This window comes from Echinops telfairi, unplaced genomic scaffold, assembly GCF_000313985.2.
Source record: "Echinops telfairi isolate 266 unplaced genomic scaffold, ASM31398v2 ScPeMD7_7409;HRSCAF=8447, whole genome shotgun sequence".
NCBI classification, from domain to species: domain Eukaryota; kingdom Metazoa; phylum Chordata; class Mammalia; order Afrosoricida; family Tenrecidae; genus Echinops; species Echinops telfairi.
In genome coordinates this window covers 3,247,353-3,267,739 of record NW_022111309.1, presented here as the reverse complement: position 1 = coordinate 3,267,739, position 20,387 = coordinate 3,247,353, and the positions used below count along the sequence as shown (strand labels likewise).

The 20,387-nt window shown below is 44.4% G+C and overlaps 1 protein-coding gene across 1 annotated transcript; it reads left to right on the top strand.

Moving 5' to 3' along the window:
• The first annotated feature begins 3,847 nt into the window (after positions 1–3,847).
• ARRDC4 (arrestin domain containing 4) lies at positions 3,848–19,531 on the top strand. Its single transcript, XM_004709856.2, has 8 exons — positions 3,848–4,258; positions 9,921–9,987; positions 10,192–10,339; positions 12,210–12,312; positions 13,365–13,621; positions 14,413–14,575; positions 16,126–16,283; positions 16,672–19,531. The coding sequence occupies exons 1-8, from the start codon at positions 3,964–3,966 to the stop codon at positions 16,726–16,728; spliced, it is 1,248 nt and encodes a 415-aa protein (XP_004709913.1). The 5' UTR covers positions 3,848–3,963; the 3' UTR covers positions 16,729–19,531.
• The last annotated feature ends 856 nt before the right edge of the window (positions 19,532–20,387 follow it).

Here is a 20,387-nt window from a genome sequence, read left to right as displayed (position 1 = left end):
TGCCGGGGGCTTAAGTGGAGAGAAAATGTTTTGAGAATGACGAGGGCAATGAATGTACAAATGTGCTTTACACAATTTATGTATGTATGGATTGTGATAAGAGTCGTATGAGCCCCTAATAAAACGATTAAAAAAAAAGAAAACTCAAATAAATAATAAGATGCTCATGAATGGCATAACAGCATTGTAAAGATATACAAAGATAAGTCAAGATGTATTACTTCAAAATCATAGAAACTTTACTAAATAAAATGATCAAAATATGAAAAACAAAACAAAACCAAAAAACACAATGTCCCTTCACTAGAGCACACTGCAACAGAGGACAATACAGGGGACACACTGTGGGGAGTGAGCCCAGTCTGAACTCCCCCCAGTGGGGAGAAGCAAGAAGGGAGCATCACAGATCAGCAATGGGAGCAAAGCCATGGAGCCTCTGAGGAGACCCCCAAGGAGACTTCAGGCCAGGAGGGGAAGTACCCAGGGTTCCCTAGGGCCAGCGGGGAGATGGTCTCAAAGGTCAGAGCAGAGGTATTGAATTATGTATGGATTTTTTTTCTTTCTCTCTTTTTTATTTCTCCCCTTCTATCTTTTGCTTTGTCTCCATTCTTGCTGCTTTGTCTGATTATATAAATAGCCATGGGAAGCAGGCCCGAGGAGAAAGCCATGGGACCAATGGTTCCAGGGAACATGGGGAGGGGACGGGGGTGGTGACCAAACAGTGTCATGGACAGCAGAACAACTAGGGAATTAAAATCAATGGCAAGGGGGCCAGAGGGGCCCTGGTGGTGTTGGAGCAACAGTAATCTAGCTGAGAGGAATTATTGAAAGACAAATGAAGGGTGGGTGTGATGGGGCGGGGGGGCATGGGGGGGGGGCAAGAGGAAGGTAAAAGGGTACAGAAGAAAGATCTAGGAAGCAAAGCCACTGATAGAGGTAGAAACACAGTTGTGTTCATATGTATTAATTCATAAAAATGGAGGCATTGGCCTATTGACATATATTTATATGGCATGTGGATGGACTTTGGGCTTCTACTCAAGCCCGCCCCTTAATGCAAGAACACTTTGTCTAGTAACCTGCATTCTATGATGCTCACCCTCCTGATACAATCACTGAAGACAAAATGGGTGCATAAACAAATGTGGTGAAGAAAGCTGGTGGTGCCCAACTATTACAAGATATAGTGTCTAGGGTCTTAAAGGCCTGAAGTTAAGCAAGTGGTCATCTAGCAGAGAAGCAATAAGCCCACATGGAAGAAGCACGCCAACCTGTGTGATTGACAGGACCAGGTTAACAGGCATCAGAAGACCCAAAACAAATAATCATATTGTTGAGAATAAGGGAGGTTGGAATGGAGACCCCAAACCCATTTATAGACAACTGAATATCTTCTCACACAAGGGTCAAACAGAAGGGACGAATCAGCCAGGGTGCAGTATAGGTCCGATGATGTACACAATATTCCTCTGGTTCCTTGAGGCTTCCTCACCCCCAGTATCATGACCCCAGCTCTACCTTACAAATCCAGCTAGACCTGACATACGTAGTGGTACAGACAAGAGCTCTTAACACAGAGACCAGGACAGACAAACCCTTCAGGAAGAGAAATGTGAGTAGCAATATGGAGGGTAGGGGAAAGGTGGGGGTGGGGGTGGAGAAAAGGGGGAACCTATCAAGATGACTGACCTATAACACCCCCCCCCCAAAGGGGAAGAACAGCAGAAATGTTTGGGAAGGGAGGCAGCGGTCAGTGTAAGATATGAACATAATATTAATAAATAATATTTATTATTTATTATAATATAATTTATAATGATAATTTATAATTTATCAAGGGGGGGCGGGGAGGAAAAAAAAGAGGAGATGATCCCAAGGGCTCAGGTAGAAAGAAAATGTTTTGAAAATGATGATGGCAACATGTACATATGTGCTTGCAACAACTGATGTATGGATTGTTATAAGAGCTGTAAGAGCCCCCAGTAAAATTATTTTTTTAAAGCTAAACAAACAAACTGGTTTCTAAGGTAAGGGACATACTTGAACCTGTTAAATTCAAGGCAGAGGACTATGCAGAAGGTTATGGTGACTGTGGAATCTTAATAAAATTTCTCTAAGGACAGAGGATGGTCATGAGGTTGTATTATGAAGATTTTTTTAATCTGATAATTGTATTGGTGATAAAAAGGACAGGGTAATAGTGCTGATGCTCTTTTTTCTCCTCATGAGAATGCACCTGTTCGTTCCTTGAGGCTAGCAAGGGCTGCCTTTGAGAATTTCCTTCGGAAACCTCACCCCCTCCACTTAACCAGGCCTGAATTTACCCCCTGGAACTCCAAGAACATTGAAAAGGAACACAATTTGAATGCCGTGAGGATGCATACACTGTAATTTTGATGTGGCTTAGATTGAAGAGCACGAACCCTTCAGGGAAGAGCTCTAAAACACAATTTTAGTATTCATCTCTAGCTGCGGTGCAAATCCGTGGGTGGAGTATCTATTGAGAAACAATAGTGTCACATCTTAATACTTCTGTTTAACAAATGTTTCTATGATTTTGTAGCAACACTTTTGACTTGATATGTGCAGCCCCCAAATTAAGATCTAGATATGTGTAAACACAAATTAAATTTACTTAATAAAAATGTCTAGGCGGAAACAAGATAAATGTATAGACTAATATAATGAGTACTGGTTCTTATGCAGCTATTACCTTGGCAGCTATTCAGCACACCCGACTGATAATAACTCACAAAGTTGGAATTCTGATTAATAAGGAATTTAAAGACATTAGGAAATGACCAGAAATTGACAGCTATGCTAAATGGTCAAAGAGATTTCAAACTAAGAAGCATTGAGGATTAAGTAAGAAAAAGGGCGGGTAGAAGTTGTAGGTGTGTGAACAACGCATCAGGGCAACTGGAAATGTTTCTGGACAGACTGAAGTCAGGCCATCCTTCTGGGTGGGGCTGAAACTTGGGGGATAGATGTTGCTCTGATACAACCCAGCTCAGGACATTATTAGTCATGATTAGTCATTCCCAGCGTGAAGAGGCTTTTGCACCCAGTGCAGAATGCCTTAAGGGCAGGGCCAGTTCTAGAACCACAGTCTTTCTTCATTCTTCCTGTCTGCTGCTCGGATCCTTGTGGGCAATTGTGAATCCGGGCCACAACCCACCTGGGAAAGGCGGGGTTCAGGAGCCTGGAGTCTTAACAGATTCCAGCTGGTCCATTGAAGTTCCTATGCCTCCAGCCCCAAAACGTCAGAGAAATATTCCTGAGGTCCATTTTCCAGGCCACCTATTCCCTTTACAGCACTGTAACGCTCATAATTAAATCAGGTCATTTCCCCTCACAACTTTTAGAATCCAGCATAAACCAAGTTCATCAGGCAAAGAGCTTCAAGATGCTAGAAGCTCCGCCCCCCGGGTGTAGCCATAGGAACCACGGACAAGCACTGAACTGGGGACAGCCTGCTCTGCCCCCTCCCTGACAGATATTGTTTCCCACCGTCTGTCCACATGTGCGCACTGCCACGCAATTCGTCCAAGCCCCGGGACAGTGCCTTGCCCCAGCCAATAAGCTCTCTGTGCACGTGCACGCCCGCATGCTCCCATTGGTCAGCACTCACTGATCACGCAGTACAGTCCTGCTCCAGCCTCCGCGCGGGGGCGCCAATGAAATGCCTCAGTAGCCATTCCTAGCCAATCAGTCGGGCTCAGCGCTCAGCGCCAACCTATGGGTGCGCGTCGAGGGCGGGCTGTCCCAGCCCCTTTCTCGTGCTGGCTGGGTTTGTTAAAGCGACAGGCTCCACGACGCCCGTTGGTATTCTAGGTGGACAGCCCAACGGCCTTGGCGGCCCTCTGCGTGCGGCGGGGGCCGTGACAGCGACGCTACTTACCAGGCAACCTCGGCTCCGGGCCGCTGCCGCCTGCCCTCGGGGGGCCCTGGTCTCCGGGCGCGATGGGGGGCGAGGCAGGCTCCGCGGCGGCCTTGGTCGCCAATGGCCGCGTGAAGAGCCTGGGTCTGGTGCTGGACGAGGAGCGCAAAGGCTACTACTCGAGCGGCGAGACGGTGGCCGGGCACGTGCAGCTGGAGGCCGCGGAGCCGGTGACCCTGCGCGCCCTGCGCCTGGAGGCCCGGGGCCGCGCCACCACCGCCTGGGGCCTGGCCGGCTCGGTCCTCGCGCCCGCCCCGGCCGCCGCCTCGGAGGTGGAGTACCTGAACCTGCGTCTGCGCCTGCTCCAGCCCCGGGCCGGTGAGCCTCGGCTCCCCGTCTGGGAGGGGGGCCGCCCGGGGGAGGGGCTGCACCGGCGGGGTGCCTGCCAGGTGGAACCAGTGTGGCTCCCTGGCAGAGTCGGCCCCACCTGCAAATGGACTCCCGGTGGGGCGGGTGGCAGTGCCTGTGCCCCCAGCTCACAACCACCCTGAGGCTGGTGGGGTGGGGGGCTAGGTGCGCCCCCTCACTGAGGCCTGACCAGCACCTGGAATCCTGGAATCCGCGCCTCCTAGGGCCTTGGAAAGAGTAGGCCACTCCCATGGGACTCTAGTGGGCAGCATGAGGGCAAGGGATCTCCCATCTGGCACAAGGGATGGAGAGTGGAAGAGAGTCTATGAGGTTCCATCCCCTGGTGCCCAGGTGTTGCTCTCATCCTGGTCTCAAACACGCAGCCTTTGTTCCTCAGGAGTGGACAAAACAAATGTTGGGAAGAGGGATGTGGTTCCTGAGGAGTGGATTCAAAGGAAGCGCATCTCGACATGGGCAGCCTAACTCTTCTGAGACAGTTTACTAACACACCACCTGGGCCTTACCTTCTTTGACTTTCATTTTCCATGACTTCCTTGTGTTTCCTTAGCATCCCCCCTCCCGCCCCCGCCCCCCCAGTAATCCATTAAAGACAATGACTTCTGGACAGGGCTATAGTTCCCGGGGTAGAGATCACTCTTGTGAAGTCTATTGTAGACATGGGAAAACTTGAGAACTCACTCCAAGCGGGTTTAGTGAATGCTGTGGGTGAAAAGTGATGCCATGAATCACCCAAATACCGGAATGATGACTGAAAACCAGTCTTGGACTTCTTTTAGTCTGCTAAGCAGTTACCTTTATGTTTCAGTAGTTTTCTTCTATAATGTGTATCATGATCTAATGATATACACCCTCCACCCCTTGAGGAGTGAAAGGTACTTTTTGTTCATTTGCTCTGCTGTCTACACCCTCCACCCCTTGAGGAGTGAAAGGTACTTTTTGTTCATTTGCTCTGCTGTCTACAAAATCAGCAGTATAGTTTTTCCTTCCTACCCTGTTTCCCCCAAAATAAGACAGTGTCTTATATTAATTTTTGCTCCCAAAGATGCGCTAGGTCTTATTTTCAGGGGATGTCTTATTGTTCCATGAAGAAGAATACGGTTCACATGTATTGTTTATTGTTTTATTAAAAGAGACCTCGCACGTCCTGTCTGCTCCGGCCGTGCTGCGGCCAACAGTGAGCTGCGAGGCGGCGCTACGGTCCAGAGTCCAGAGTTACAGTAGCTTCGGGGGGCCTTATTTTGGGGGGGATGCCTTATAGTTCAGCGAGAGGCAAAACTGTAAGTAGGTCTTATTTTCGGGGAATGTTTTACTTTCAGGGAAACGGTACAGTGGAGAAGGAGGCTGGCCATACGGTAGCCCTCACGTAATCTCAGAATTTAAGAGGGAAAACGGATTTGGAGACAGAAGGTGACAGCTCTTACCTACCTTTTCATCAGTAGAGTTTTTAGGTTCCGCCCACATATCCCTCCCCACTAGGGACAGACAGTGTATACGTCACCATGCCTGACTAGAGTCAAGAGCCATGGAATGGAGAATGGTTTATTTGCCTGGGGTTTGGGATTCTCTTTATCTTTGGGCCTGTAATACTGAGTAAGTAGATTTAAGATGAACATAAACAAGTGAATCTGAGATTTGCTGTGAAAATTTCCTGGACAAAATCTGCAGAATCAGGTAGTTTTTAGTACACAAGTCTCATTTTTCCATAGTGTGAAAATCTTTAACTAACCTTAGAGTCTATCATTAAAAAGAAAAACGTAATTTTACTTTAAACTGATAGTCTGTTTTAGCTGATTTCATTGAGGAAAAAAAGGTTACCATCATGTTTATAAGGACGACTGATAGCCAAAAGGTGAAGCACTGGACTGCTAACCAAAAGGATGGTGGTTCAGTTCCCCCCAGCAGCTCAGTGGGAGAGAGACCTGGTGGCATGCTCTGTGAAGATTGCTCACTGCAGTTGGTTCCAATTCAGAGTGACCCTGTGGGACAGAGTCGAATTGCCCTATAACTTTCCAGTCTTTATGGAGGCAGGCTCTCACATCTTTCTCCTAGAGAGTGGCTGACGAATTCAAACCACTGAACCTTTTGGTTCATTGTTGAGTGCTTAACCCCTGTGCCACCAGGGCCTGGAACACCCGTGTGGCAATGCTACTTGGCCACATGGGGTTGTCACGTGTCAAAATTAACTAGAAAGTCCCCATCAACAACGAACTATGAGCTTGGAAGAAGTCAGCAACGTGGGGTAGTCATGCATTCACAGGGCCACTTAATTAAAAAATCTGGCTTCATTTCCAACAAGTGAAAAGATTTGGGGAATTGCAGAATGCTTGCAAGGGTAATTTGGGATTTATTCTCAAAATATCTCCCCAAGTAATTGTTTGGTATCACTCGTAACCCAATGGTTTGCTGCCATTGTGCTTGATTCTCTTCATATTTTTCTAGAGGAAACTGGTGGAAAGAAAAGAGAGGATAGGAGAGCTGACTGCACTTCTTGCTCATCCATCAGCATCGTACTCTTCAGCCCTGGTCTCTGCCTCGGCAGTGGTCACGACTTACACAGACCCTTGGCTCTGAGGTCACTCAGTGAAGGAACCAGACCTGTAGACCTCTGGGCCTGCCCGCAAAAGGCTCTGAGAACAGACGCAGAAATGGGCTTGTAGTTCAGGTTGTGAGCCTTCTAATAGGAATACAAGGAAAGAAAGATTTGATTCAACAGTAGTGTAAAACCCAGCTAACATCAAATTGACTCTGGCTCTGGGTAGGTAGCCCCAAACGTTCAGAGTAGAACTGCCCCATCGGGTTTCCGGTAGCTGGAGTTTGGGAAGCAGTCATCAGGCCTTTCTTCGGAGACTTCTCTGGGAGCAACTCATGTTTAACAACTTCCTCAATAGTTCCTTTTATGTTTTAAGATGACTGGAAGTTTCACTAAATGTTATAATCCCTGTGGTGATTCATTTTCTCTGCAAGAGACGATTTCAACTCATCCTCTTTAGGTATCTTGATAACTTGCTGTTTTCTGCCTCTTGTCTAGCATGGTCCCCATGTGGGTGTTCTGGGCTCTTGCCCCCATGGTCATGACCAGTAGGCCTCCTTCCCTTCCACTGGTCGGGTTAAGGAGACACATGGGTCGCTTTCTGTCCACATTGGCTGACAGCAAAGCACTCGTTATTTGAACGCAGAAATGAAATCTGCATCCCTATGCTTAAAAACTAGAACCTTACCCAGCCGTCTTGGAACCATTGGCATTGCCCTGAGTCCTTCATGTGACTCGAGAAGCTTCCCTTGCTCCAGGAATGGTGTGCTCTTGCAGGAGTTCTGTGGCTCACGGGACAGCTCCGGAACACACCTGATCACTCTGTCACTGTCCTTTCCCATGCTCTCCCACCCGGTCAACGACGCACTGCGCTCCAAGTCACCTGCCAGTGTTTTCTCCCTGAGATTGATTTAGAAGACTTACTGGGCTCATAATTTGAGCCTTTTTTTTTTTTTTAAGTAAAAGATTGAGGTGCTAAATATATACTTATATTTTATATTTATTATATATTTATATATAATAAATCTATATGTTATATATAAATATGTTTATAGAATACATTTATATGTTTGTTTTTATATAAATATAATTTTATATATATAACTATATATATTTCAGTAATTTCATCCCCTTCATAAAACAAAAAGTCTTCAATGAATACAGAAGATCAAAAAGCTCACTTTAATATCAGATGACCAGGCAAATCTCAAAGAATGTGCTCCGTTTGTCCTACCCTTCACGTACATACCCCAACCATGAAGAGGAATTTGATTCTGAGGTTGAACCCGTGAACATAAAATCCGCTTCGAAGTGCCTCCCGGGAGCCCCTGACCGACTCTTGGAGCCGGCCATCACCACGGTGTTCTCATGGCCTCCTCTCTGTAGTATTCCATGCAGACCTTTAGTGCTACTTTGCATCAATTGAGTCATAAAAATATTGGATAAATGTAGTAGTAAATTGTCTCAATGTCATATATCCTATATCCTAGATTATGTGAGTACTGTGGTTTGGAATCAACTCACTGACAGTGAGTTTAACAACAAAATTGTTTCATAAAATCTATATTGAAGTACAGAATTAGCGACAACATTATTAGTAACTGAGCAGAACCCTTTTACAATTTTTCTCCTCCTTTGCCTTTAATTACTACTTTATTTTCAAAAAAGTTACTGATAGAAATTCATAAATACTAAGTACCATAATGCTGTAGCTAAAACACAAGAAAACTTGACAAAGTCAGTAACTAAAAACACCAGGAACAACACGAATACCACATGCTTGTAGCGCATGCAGACAACATCGTGTGATTGAAGCGTCATTGCTGTTGGGAAATAACAGCTCTGACTAGAATGTATTAGACCAAATCTAACCTACTGCCTGCTAGTCAATTCCAACACAGACAGGCAAGAGCACAGATCGGACTGCCCCGAGGGTCTCCATGGCTGTAATCTGTATGAACGCAGAGGCCGCAGAGGCAGCTGATAGGTTAACAGCACTTGGTTAACCACTGTGCCACCAGGCACCCTGGAGTGTAATCAAGGCTTGGAAACCATTGATTTTTGACCTTTAGGGCCGTGTATACATATAAGCTGGGTTTGCTCAAACACATTTCTTGTTGTTAGAACTAAAACCCAGCCTGACCACTGAGTTGGTTCAGACGCAAAGCACCCTATAAGGCTGGATAGAACGACTCCTTGGGTCTCCGAGACGATACATCTTTACAGGCTCCATTGACTTGGTTCTGACCCACAGCACTACGCAGCCCTGTGCCATCACAAGAGTTCGTCTGCCTGAGCCCATTATAGCACATGGTTTCACCTTTCTCCCTAGGATCGGCTGTTAGGTTAAAATCGCTGACCTTGCAGTCAGCAGCCCAATCAGTAACCCACTACGCGTCCAGGGCCCCTTGGTAACAAACTACAGAGAGGTGTTTATTTTAAAAGTAATTTCTGATGAAACACTGCACACAAACTTTATACACAGCTATATTGGTGGTAGTCCTCTAGGAGTGTCACCTGTCCTGGCCCTCACTTCCTGCTTCCTACTGACACCACTGATTGGAGCCAGAGTCCGCTCTGGGCTTGATTGTACAGGTGGTCTGCGCATACTCACCAGAGGTCCCAGGGCTTAGGTTTCTCACCGTCAGGAGTAAGCCCCTGCAGGAGATGAACGGAAGATGAACTTGGCAAAGCCCTCTCTATGCCCTAAGTGCACCTCAGAAATGCGGTGTTAATTACTGGAGCTCGAATGTGAAGACATGAATTTAATAACTTGCCCTGTTGCTTTGCCTGTTTTAGTTACACCAGTGTTAATGCTGCCACCAGCTAGGCATTTTACCTCCTTTCCATCGCTGCCCAAAGAATGTGGTCTGATTCTTTCAGGAGGCCAAAAATATACAAGTGTACCTGGAAATTAAGTTTAGTCACACTGGATTCAAATTTTAATTCTCTAAACCCCTACTTAATGAACATTTGGAGGATCTTACAACCAGAAAAACCTTGTTTTAAATCTGTTATAAATGATGAACCTTCTTGATTTAATACTAGCTACAGTTAAAGAAAATGTGTCCTCTCTTCTAGGTGAAGGCGCCATTTTACTGCCGCCTGGAAAACATGAATTTCCATTTAGCTTTCAGCTTCCAACTGAGTAAGTGAAACTGCTCTTTGCTGTTTACTTCCGTGCAGGATGTCCATACAGGTTTATAGGGGTGTACGTTTATCCCAAGGCCCCACTAAAAAGACTGAATAGATCTAATCTTTTTCTCAACCCAAACCAACATCTTACAGTCTCTTCCTTTTTGTGTCTACCTGAAAATTCAGCTTGTAGATAAATGTTTTTGGTTGGTTTCAGACCTTTGGTAACCTCATTCACTGGGAAATATGGGAGCATTCAGTACTGCGTAAAGGCGGTTTTGGAACGACCCAAGGTCCCGGATCAGAGTGTGGAGCGGGAACTCCAGGTGGTTAGTCATGTTGACATCAACACCCCAGCACTACTGGTAAGTTCACTGCCTCTTTCTCCGTCCCTCCAACGGCAGTTCCCACATTTGGCCAGTTCACTGGTGGTTCTGGCTGTCTCTCTGGTGGCTTAGAAAATGCCGTCTTGTAACCCATAGGCATTCACTGTAAGTATATGATAGTAGGTTGGGCAAATGACAAATTGTGTGTGTTAATACTATTGATTATGTCCCTGCTGTTCGGGGCTTCTTTTGCCAAAAAGTTACATAGACTTGAAATGCATTAATAAGGCTTAATCACAATAATGCACACACAGAGAGTAGTTCCTTTTACCAGCGCACTGTCTTCCTAGGGCTGTGGCGTTCCCCACTCTTCAGTAATAGCAGGTTGAGGAACAGTAATTACGGGAGAGTATTAATCACGCTCAGCCTGTGATTGAGGCCCAGGCCATTATGCTGCGGGCCCTTCCATTCTGCATGTCATTTTCTAGCATGCAGTAAGTGCATGCAGCTGCCGCGGGCGGCCCTTTCACTTCGCATTTCCTTGTGACAGATTTGGCCACATTAAAGCATTGAACTTGTAGTAATCACCAGAAATACTGTAGGCTGATAAGAAAGATCAGGCTATAAGTAACAACAGAATAGGCAAGATGGGCGCTAATGAGCGAGATGCTTTTATCTAAACCCATATTATCAAAATAATATAAAATTATACCTTGTACTTTCACGATAGCTGCTAGGACCTAATGGGTCTTCATTTAAATGTGAATAAAACTTCCTTTCATAGAAACCACTGAGATGATTTAAGCTTTCCGTCATGACACTGCCGCGGCAAGGATGGTGTTTAGCACTGGGGGGTCTGTCTTCTGCCCAGCACTCTCAGAAACAAAGAAAAAGCCAGGATTGCAAGTTGTTTCACTCAATCTCCAATCACAACAACAGAATTTACGTCCAAGTTCATTTCTAGATTTCAAAGAGAGAGGAACACACCCTGGTTGGTGCTCTGGCTTGCGTGGTCCCTGGTCGCTGAGATCATAAACAGCCAGCCCCAGAGACCCTGGTCTCCGCCTGCGGCCAGTCTGGGAAATTGGCGATGCAGAGTGTCTGTCAGTGTATAGGCTGCGTAGAATGCGGAGGGTCACTCTCTCAGCTGTTTATAGTGGGAGAAGATGATGTAAAGGGACATTAGTTGTGCTAAAAGGACGATCTCTGTTTTAGAAAGAGACCAGACATATTGTAAGGCATTCTGAGTATTTGGCTTGCAGGGCTTACAAATGGGGCATTTTCAATCCGGGGCCCTATATTTTGATGCTAGACTCGGTAGACGGCTGTGCTCAGCACTGTGCTCTGTGCCTGTTGTGCACTGCTAGTCCCAGAATCTAAACCCCATGGCAACGAAAAGCTCTTGAAGTTTCTGTCATATGGTGAATTTTGAAGAAAAAAATGGGTTGTTTGCTGACGGCGCATAAAGAGAAAACAGTGGTTCCAAAACAAATATAATAGTTCTCTATAGTTATGGATTTTTATTCCATTTCTCCTTTTACCTGACCTACATGTAAAACCATAAAATAAAAAGGGGGTAGTTCTGACATGTTAGTAAATACTAATACCGCTTTGGACTCTTAAGGAATGTTTTATCATTTCCCAGGTATGTAATGACTACAGGGTAAAAGAGGTCATGACATTATGCTAATTTAGATCTATAAATTCATTTTAATTTTCTAAAAGAGGGGTCACTTTTAATACCTTGTATTTTTGTAAGTATTTTATTCAATATGTTAAATATAGGTAAGAAAAATTGCTTTGTCCTTTAGTAGGTATTTCATCTGCAAAGAATAGCATGACGTTAAGTTCTATGGATGCTCTATAGACTAGTTTAATAAAGGAAATTTTATTCTTTGATATTCTCAAGACGCCTGTATTGAAAACTCAAGAAAAAATGGTTGGCTGTTGGATTTTCACTTCGGGCCCAGTCTCCCTGAGTGCCAAAATTGAGAGAAAGGGATACTGTAATGGTAAGTCAGTGCTTGCAAGGCCAAGTGGGAAAATAATTTATTGCATTAACTAAATGCCAAGTTATTTAAAGAGCATGTCTTGTATATAGTGTTTAAAACATGAATAATAACATTTTGTTTTTATATCAGTAATTGATATTTAATTATTTTAATGCATTAATTAGTCTCAATAAAATTCCTAGTATTCCTAATTTTAATCCTGTTATATGAAGCGTAGGAAAATTCCAGCATTTTATTTTACTGTTGGAGAGGAATATGCCTATGCAGGCCACTAAGAAGAAAGCTAATGTGATAAGAACATACTGCAGACATTCTGATTCTATGCTGGTTTGACCTAAGCACGGAGATGGAACTGGGATGTAGACCATTCAACCGTCATTAGCCCTCAGATTGAGAGTGGAATTACCATGCGTAATTAGTCCAATTCCAGGCTTGGATTGCTGCACATGAAAGTGGAGTTGGGATTGTATTATATCATAAAACTCCCTTTTATCATAAAGCTCACCTTAATATTATTAATGTCATGTAGGCAAAGACTGTTTTCATGTTGGACAGAATCTGAGTAAATGAATTGGTTACATGAGCTCTGATGGGACAGTGGTTTAGATGCTAATGGTCAGCAGGTTGGACCCACCAGCCGCTCTTAAGAAGCAATAAGAGGCCGATCTGCTTTTCTAAAGACCATGGCCTTGGCAACCCCATGGGCGGTCACACTCTGTCCTATGAGTCAGAATCGCCTTGACGGTAGGCATCAGTAAGTTTGGCTTCGCTTTGGTAATGATCTTTTACACTTAACCTAATGCTAAATCACTTGTCAGTACGTCATGGTGTCTGTAGATACGAGCTATTTACATACCTTCAGGATGATGACTACTGTGGGAACATGAGCGCAGGAAGGAAGGCCACAGTGAGAGAGCAGTGTCTTCCGTCGGTGCTGCTCAGTCTGCCAAGTAGTGACGGGCCTTTCACATTTAATTGGTTCTGGCAGGATCCTGCTGTGGTGACAATGTTGAAAGGTTTGTGCATCCACCGTGTTCTTGTTCTATTTTCAGGAGAAGCTATTCCAATCTATGCAGAGATAGAGAACTATTCTTCTGATCTTGTTGTTCCCAAAGCTGCCCTTTTTCAAACGCAGACGTACTTGGGGAGTGGGAAAACAAAGACTGTCCGTCACATGGTCATCAAGATCCGAGGAAACTTCATCACTCCTGGCTTCACAGACACGTGGAATGGCATGATCTTGGAGATCCCACCTGTTACCCCCTCCATCCTGGATTGCTGCATTATCCGAGTGGACTATTCCCTAGCTGTAAGCACAGGGCTCCCTGAAATTAAAAGCAAGTAAAATTGAATAATAGCCAGTACCATGTTACTGTGGATGTATGTGTTCAGTGAATCCCTCAATTATAGCATTTTAGATCACCGTATACCAAGTTATTGAATATGTGAAGAGTGCCCTTTTTTTCCTGTCAAAACTATCCCTCCATTTAATTAAATACCATAAAAAATCATATACTTTTAGCTTGTTATATTGAAGATATATTCTTAACTTCCCGTTAAACAGAAGACCTGATGCTCTGCTCCCACAACGATTACAGCCTAGCAAACTCGAAGGGGCAATTCCCCTCTGCCCCTCAGGGTTGGGTTGTTATGAGTTAGGTTCATCAGCTCTAAAACTCACTGTTACTGAGTCAGTGCTGACTCATACTGACTTCCTGTGGGTTTCCAAGACTGTAACTGTTTACCGGAGTAGAACCAGTCTTTCTCCTGAGAGGAGCTGCTCAGGGTTTCAAACGGTCGAGCATGCCGATCGCAGCCCAACACATAACCGCTACTCCACCAGCGCTCCTGTAGGTGTTGGAACCCTGGCACACATTTAGGAAGACTTGCAGCAGACAGGGAAGTGTGTTAAGGCTGCAGTTCCTGGGCACAGAGCTCTCCAGTTTGCTTGCTCTTTAAGGTGTCCTGCCAGCCCAAGTCCACCGAGGGCATGGCAGGTGGAGAAGTAAATTGTTGAATTATCTGTGGAAAAATAAATGTTGAATTATCTACCATGATATTTAACTTTTATGTGTCTTTTTGCTTTCTTTGCCATATTAGGTGTACGTTGGCATTCCTGGTACTAAAAATCTGATGCTGGAGTTGCCATTAGTGATTGGCACGGTCCCATACAATGGTTTTGGCAGCAGAAACTCCAGTGTTGCCAACCAGCTTAGTGTGGATATGAGCTGGTTGGCACTGACCCTACCAGAACGGCCTGAAGGTAAGTTGCTTGGGAGTTATTTCGTAGTGAAATTGCACATGTAGTCTACCTAAGAAGTTACTTGATAATCGGGCAAATGTCAATTACTGGACTCTCTGAGTAGCACAGAGGGTTAAATGGTAGACTACTAATTGAAAGCTTGGCAATTCAAATCACCTGGAGGTGCCCAGATGAAACCCAGCAATCTCTTTCCAAAAGAGCACAGCCTAAAAGCCCTACGGAGCACAGGTCTCCTCTGATAGATACGGGGTCACTGTGTGTCAGAATTAACTAGAGGTAGCGAGTTACCTGGGTAAGAAGTTACTTAGTAAGTGCTCACATGTTAATTACTGCTGGTACTCTAATGATGATTTGTATTACTTATAAATAATCTTAAAATAGTATTTCTGAAGGGACCTTAAGATTTTAATACGGTACAAGCTGTTCATGGCAGTCCAGAAATATAATTCACATTTCCTGATCTGCCTTGAAGTACTACAGTGATGTAAGCTTGCCCAAACAAGATCATAGTGTTAATGCATTCTCTCAGGCCACATTTCAATGGGACTTACTTATGTATGCAAATACGTATCTCAGAAGGATGGAATTTACTTGTTGACAGCAGTTTTGTAAAACAAGTGTCTATGAGGTTGCCACAAGCAGCAATCAGTTTGATGTTAACAAACAACAACATTAAAGTTTTATTGTTGGCATAGATGCAAGAGCGTGCTGATTGGAGGTAAAAACATGTAATAGTTTCAGCTTAATACTTAGCATATATTTTAATAAGAGTTTAAAAACAATATAGTTAATAAGATTTTAAAAAATATTTAGTTTATTGTTTTCAGTGAAAGACTACCCAGAAAGTTAAGGTCCTATTTAAAAATTAGTACAAAATGTTCAGAGACATTTGTTACATTTTTCACAGGGTTTAAATATTTTTTAAATTTTTTTAAAATATTTTTTTAATTTAAGAAAATAATTTTATTGACATAAACAGCAAACAGTAATAATGCAGTTCCTATCAATATCCCGGTGGGGGTTGGCTGTGTGTAAACAGTTTTATGGGACATCACCCACACATTCTGAGGCATTCCCTCTGGGCGCCCTTCTCTCGGTGTCCTGGTCCCCTTGCACGTTTCCCGCAGTCGGTGACAGCGCTCCTTGAGGGGCACTGGAACTTGGAGGTGGTGGTGGTGGGAGTGGTGGGTTTGTAACAGCTGATAACTGCTCTTTATCCTGGATTATGGATACAAAGTTTTTCATTGCCAGGTGGTGGGCTGAGTAATTTTTTTTAAGGGAGCAATAGGTGAAATAAGGTTGAGAGCCTATGCTGTAGAGTAATTATTGACCGTTTGGCTTCAATAGATGATTGTTCTAAGTTGCGAACAGTTCAAAACATGCCCCGTGGGAGAAAGATGAAGTTTTCTACTCCTGCAAAGAGTCAGTCTCGCAAACCCACGGGGGCAGGTCGACCAGGAGTTGGAATGGATTTGATGGCAGTGAGTTTGGTTTGACTAGTAATCTAATTTTGAATGCACTTCTTGGATTCAACTCCATTTCTCTCCTAGCTCCACCAAATTATGCAGACGTGGTGTCAGAGGAGGAATTCGCAAGACACAATCCTTCTTACGCTCAGCTGCCCAGTTGTGAGGGAGAAGCCTCACACTGCCCTGTGTTTGCCTGCATACAGGAATTCCAGTTCCAGCCTCCACCTCTTTATTCAGAGGTAAACTAGCAGAAGGAAATTAGACTTTTATCGTGCTGTTTCCATGCAAATAACCATTTGCTGGTTTTCATTCAGTAAAGTGCCTGTTGCTAACTCATAATTCCTAGAGGATACATATAAACATTTGACAGGGGTAGATGGTCCCTGATTCATCAAGCCCATTTTACAGTATTGACCTTGTGATGTATGCCTTGCACATACCACACCATGGATGGATAGACTTCAAAGAGTGCTCTAGGACTGTAGAGTCAGAGACATTAAGTGGCCTATTGGGACTTCTTCAGAACAAGCTCTAAGAAACTGGCTGGGATTGTAAATGTGGTATAATTAGAAATTGGAACGAGGATCATTTCCCAGAATGCTACAGTCGTCTGCTCTTTTGCTGCAGGTTGACCCACACCCTAGTGATGTAGAAGAAGCCCAGGCTGTTTCCTTCGTCCTGTGACCACCGTCAAATAGAACAGTGTTGTTTCCTCTTGCCTTTCTGAAGGAGAAGGAGAGAAGATTAGCTTACGAACAAACAAATATCAAGACGGAAGATAAGAGAAAGTAAGGAAGGCATGCGCTTTCCATGGGTAAACAGGCTCATCCCACAAATGTATGTGATGGTCCCTTACAGTCACCGGTGAAGATGTGGTAAATCACTGAGTGGACTGCAAGTCTTGCCGGTGACAACAGAGTACGTGTTAGGGTGAGGGTGGTGCCTGTGCTGACCCAGGAGAAAATGACCTTTGCATATGGTGGAAGCACTGCACACATAAACCTGTAAAAAAGATTTCCTGAATGGAACTTTAAAAGAATAGGGGCTCATCAGAAGTCTTGGCTGGGGCGAGGACGGCCGCATCAGGCTGTGCATGACTTAAGAGCATGGCTCCGCGGCTTGCTGAACGCTCGAAATGTAACCCTCGGGTTCCAGGGTCTCAGTGCTTTCTTCCTGGAACCTTGACCAGAAATGTCCTCAAGGTAATGGCCGAGGTCTCTATGAAGTAATAGTCTTCACTCTTCCAATGATTTCTTAAACTAGCGTTTATAAATTGGGTATACGGTATTAAAAAACCAAGAAAGGGTTCTTTGAAAGGCTTGTTCAAAGGGGAAAGGTGGGATTAGCTGAGAACCCATATTTTGTTGAAGGCTCTACTTTTTATCCCCTGTGACCATTTAGCAGGTATTTTCTTTCTAGCTTACCTACACATTCCACAAGAAGCACATTACAGAGAGGAGTGGGAAAGGTGGGTATCTTCAAGACCACTTGATGCCTACAGACAAAAAAAAAGGGGCCTTTTTTCAACCTACCTCCAGTGGGGTTCTCAGCTATGTTTTTGAAACTATAGGCCTGATAACTCTCCTGTGGCATTTCTGCTACTGGAAGTAACAGTTCTATCTAACCAATTCTTAAGTCTGAAAGTGGACCAGGGGAAAACCTGTAACTTTGGCATTAAATTGAAGTAACTCTATGTACACATAATGGTATTGCAAAATAAACGCAGGATCAAAGGGGTGGGCAGGGGAGTGTGTGGAAATACCATTACATATGACACAAATTTGATTTCTTTCAAGAGACATAAGTGAACGGATGGCAGACACTATTATACGTTACCATTACAGTTCTGTAGTAATCCTATTTAAACTGTGATTTTATTTTTTGTTTTGGTGCACTATTAAAATTTTTTCTCAGGATATTCAGACCAGCTGAATGTGATGCCGCTAAAAATCCAAGCAGTGTTTTTACTGTGCGCCCCTCCCCTTTGGTGCATGGTCACATTGTCACTTGCCTTTCTTTCAGTCCATTGGCTTGGAGAGTCGCGAGCAGATGTAGACATTAAGTGCACGGTGGCGGGGAGGCCGTGATGCTGTAGCTCAGACTCGTGCTTTGGCTCCGCCTCAGGTTGGATCTGGGAACTTGGTGCTCCTCATTCTGCATTCCACAGAATGTCTGCAAGGTAGATCAGTTCTCCTACAGCGGCATTTTTGGTTTGAACATTAGCCACTCGATCAGGGATTTTTCAGTAAACACTAGGCAAATAGATACTTTCCATCCTTCCGGGCATGCCTCTCGTACCTATAATCCTGTAAGCCTTGTAAGCACTTCTGACATTTAAGCTACTGTTTAAAAATCAAAATGCAAAATTGTCACACCAGTGATTCTAGGGCTGAAGTTGTCACAATGTCCTCCATGACTCAGTCTTTCGTGCTGTTGTTGTTGTTGTTGTTGTTGTTGTTGCTTTTTGGGGGTTTGCTTGTTTGTATCTTTTTTAAAGGTATGTGTACTTGTGCGTTGTCTAAACAGTTTTAATTTTACTTTAAACAGGAATTGCTTCAGCTAATTTTTAACTTTGTTTTATGTTGTAGTTTACGTGTCTTCCATTAGATAGACACTTTCCTTCTCCTTAAGCCAAAACAAAGTGACAAACCCGTCAAACCAAACCACTGCCGCCGGGTGGCCTCTGCCTCCTCCTGGACAGCCCACGAGGCCAGAGGGGAATGTGCTGCCAGGCGGTGATCCTTCCAGGGGTCCTTCTCCAGGCGTTTGCCCACGAGGGACACGGGTTCACGTCACTGTGACCATCGTGCCACCCAAACGCCTTCACAGAAAACAGGGAAGAGCACCCGGAGAGCGCGCAGCTCGGAGACGAGTGTTCAGCACTTTGTGTGATGAACAGCGCCTCTGGGGTCGTGTGCCATCTGTATCATGGAATCGTGCAGCCCCACCCACCCTCAAAGTTGAGTGGCATTGACGAGGTAGCTTCAGAGCACTGCTAAGAAAGCCTGGCTTATCGAACGGATATCCAACCTTTGCTATAGGTCGAAACTGCATGAAATACCATTAAAAAGCAGGAAAATATAAAGGGAGAAAATTCTACAGTGGAACAAAGAATACTTGGGACTGAAGAGTAAGCACTTAGCATTTGTTATTTGCTTGCTTATTGCCCTATTGTTCTCTTACAATGTACCCCAAAAATGTGACCTTAGACTTTTTTTAGCTGCAAAAATTTAAAAAGTGAAAACCTGTAAATTTTGGCACATGGACGCCTTCCATGAACAAAACTTAACTTTTTGTGTTTTTGTTTGCGCGCGCACACACACACACACACACAGAGGCAGGGGTTTTGTTTGTGTTAACGATGAACACTTTAAAAATCTTTATTGTTAAAAATGTACCAGTTTAACCCACAAGGTGGGGGCTATTGGTATTTTGTACTCTTGTTTGAACCCCATGGGTTCCTTTGTTAATAAAATGATTACACTGATGCTGCTATCAGACGTGATTTGTTTTTTAAAAAACTAAAATGTAAATTGTTAACAACTTCAGGGAAATCAATACAGAAAATACAAAATGCTACTGTGCTTACAACCTTTTGTACTTTCCAAGCAAAATACAGCCTTAGGGATTCTGAGATTGTGTCTCTTGTGGGCGCTTTCCCCCAAAGGCATCAGTTACTAGCCTTCCACGGACAAACGTAATGGAGATGAATAAATAACCTTAAGCCATATTGGTTCTTTAGGGAGAAGATCTCCATTTATTCCCAAATGGTGGTAATACCTAACTTTTTCCCCATTTTCTAAGTGTCAGTACTTGCCCACGTTCTCTCCAAGAATGATTCAATAGGTCTGATGTGCAGTCACCAACCTGCCCTGAGAGAGACTGACTTAAGAAACCACCTCCTATGCAAATACTGGATACTGGAGGAAAGAAAGGCATTGTGTCCCGGGATCACCTCTGGGAGACTGCCTAACCTTTCTGCCCTGACAATGGCCAACCTTCGTAAGCTGCAAAAGTTGTTGTCAGTGCCCTTGACTCAGTTCCTATTCCCAGTGACCCTTTGGACAACAGCATGAAGCACTGCCCCGCCTCAGACCACCCTCACAATTGTGACCCCTGTGCCCCTTGTTGCAGCCATTGTGCCAGTCCCTCTTGCTGGGAGTCTTCCTCTGTGCTGCTGAGCTTCCACTTTCCCAGGCATGATGACTTCTCCAGGGATGCTCCCTGCGGACAGCGTGTCCCAAGTATACAAGATGAAGTTTCACTATCCTTTTGTACAAGGAGGGTTCTGGCTGTTCCTCCCAAACCAATTTGTTCTGGCAGTCCAGGGTGTTCGCAGTATT

What these genes read in the sequence shown, in the direction of transcription:
- ARRDC4 (XM_004709856.2), top strand. Translation starts at nt 3,964, where the DNA reads ATGGGGGGCGAGGCAGGCTCCGCGGCGGCCTTGGTCGCCAATGGCCGC. An exon ending in AGCTTTCAGCTTCCAACTGA is followed by an intron (nt 9,988 to 10,191) that starts GTAAGTGAAACT and finishes GGTTGGTTTCAG; the next exon opens with ACCTTTGGTAACCTCATTCA. An exon ending in CCTACCAGAACGGCCTGAAG is followed by an intron (nt 14,576 to 16,125) that starts GTAAGTTGCTTG and finishes TTTCTCTCCTAG; the next exon opens with CTCCACCAAATTATGCAGAC.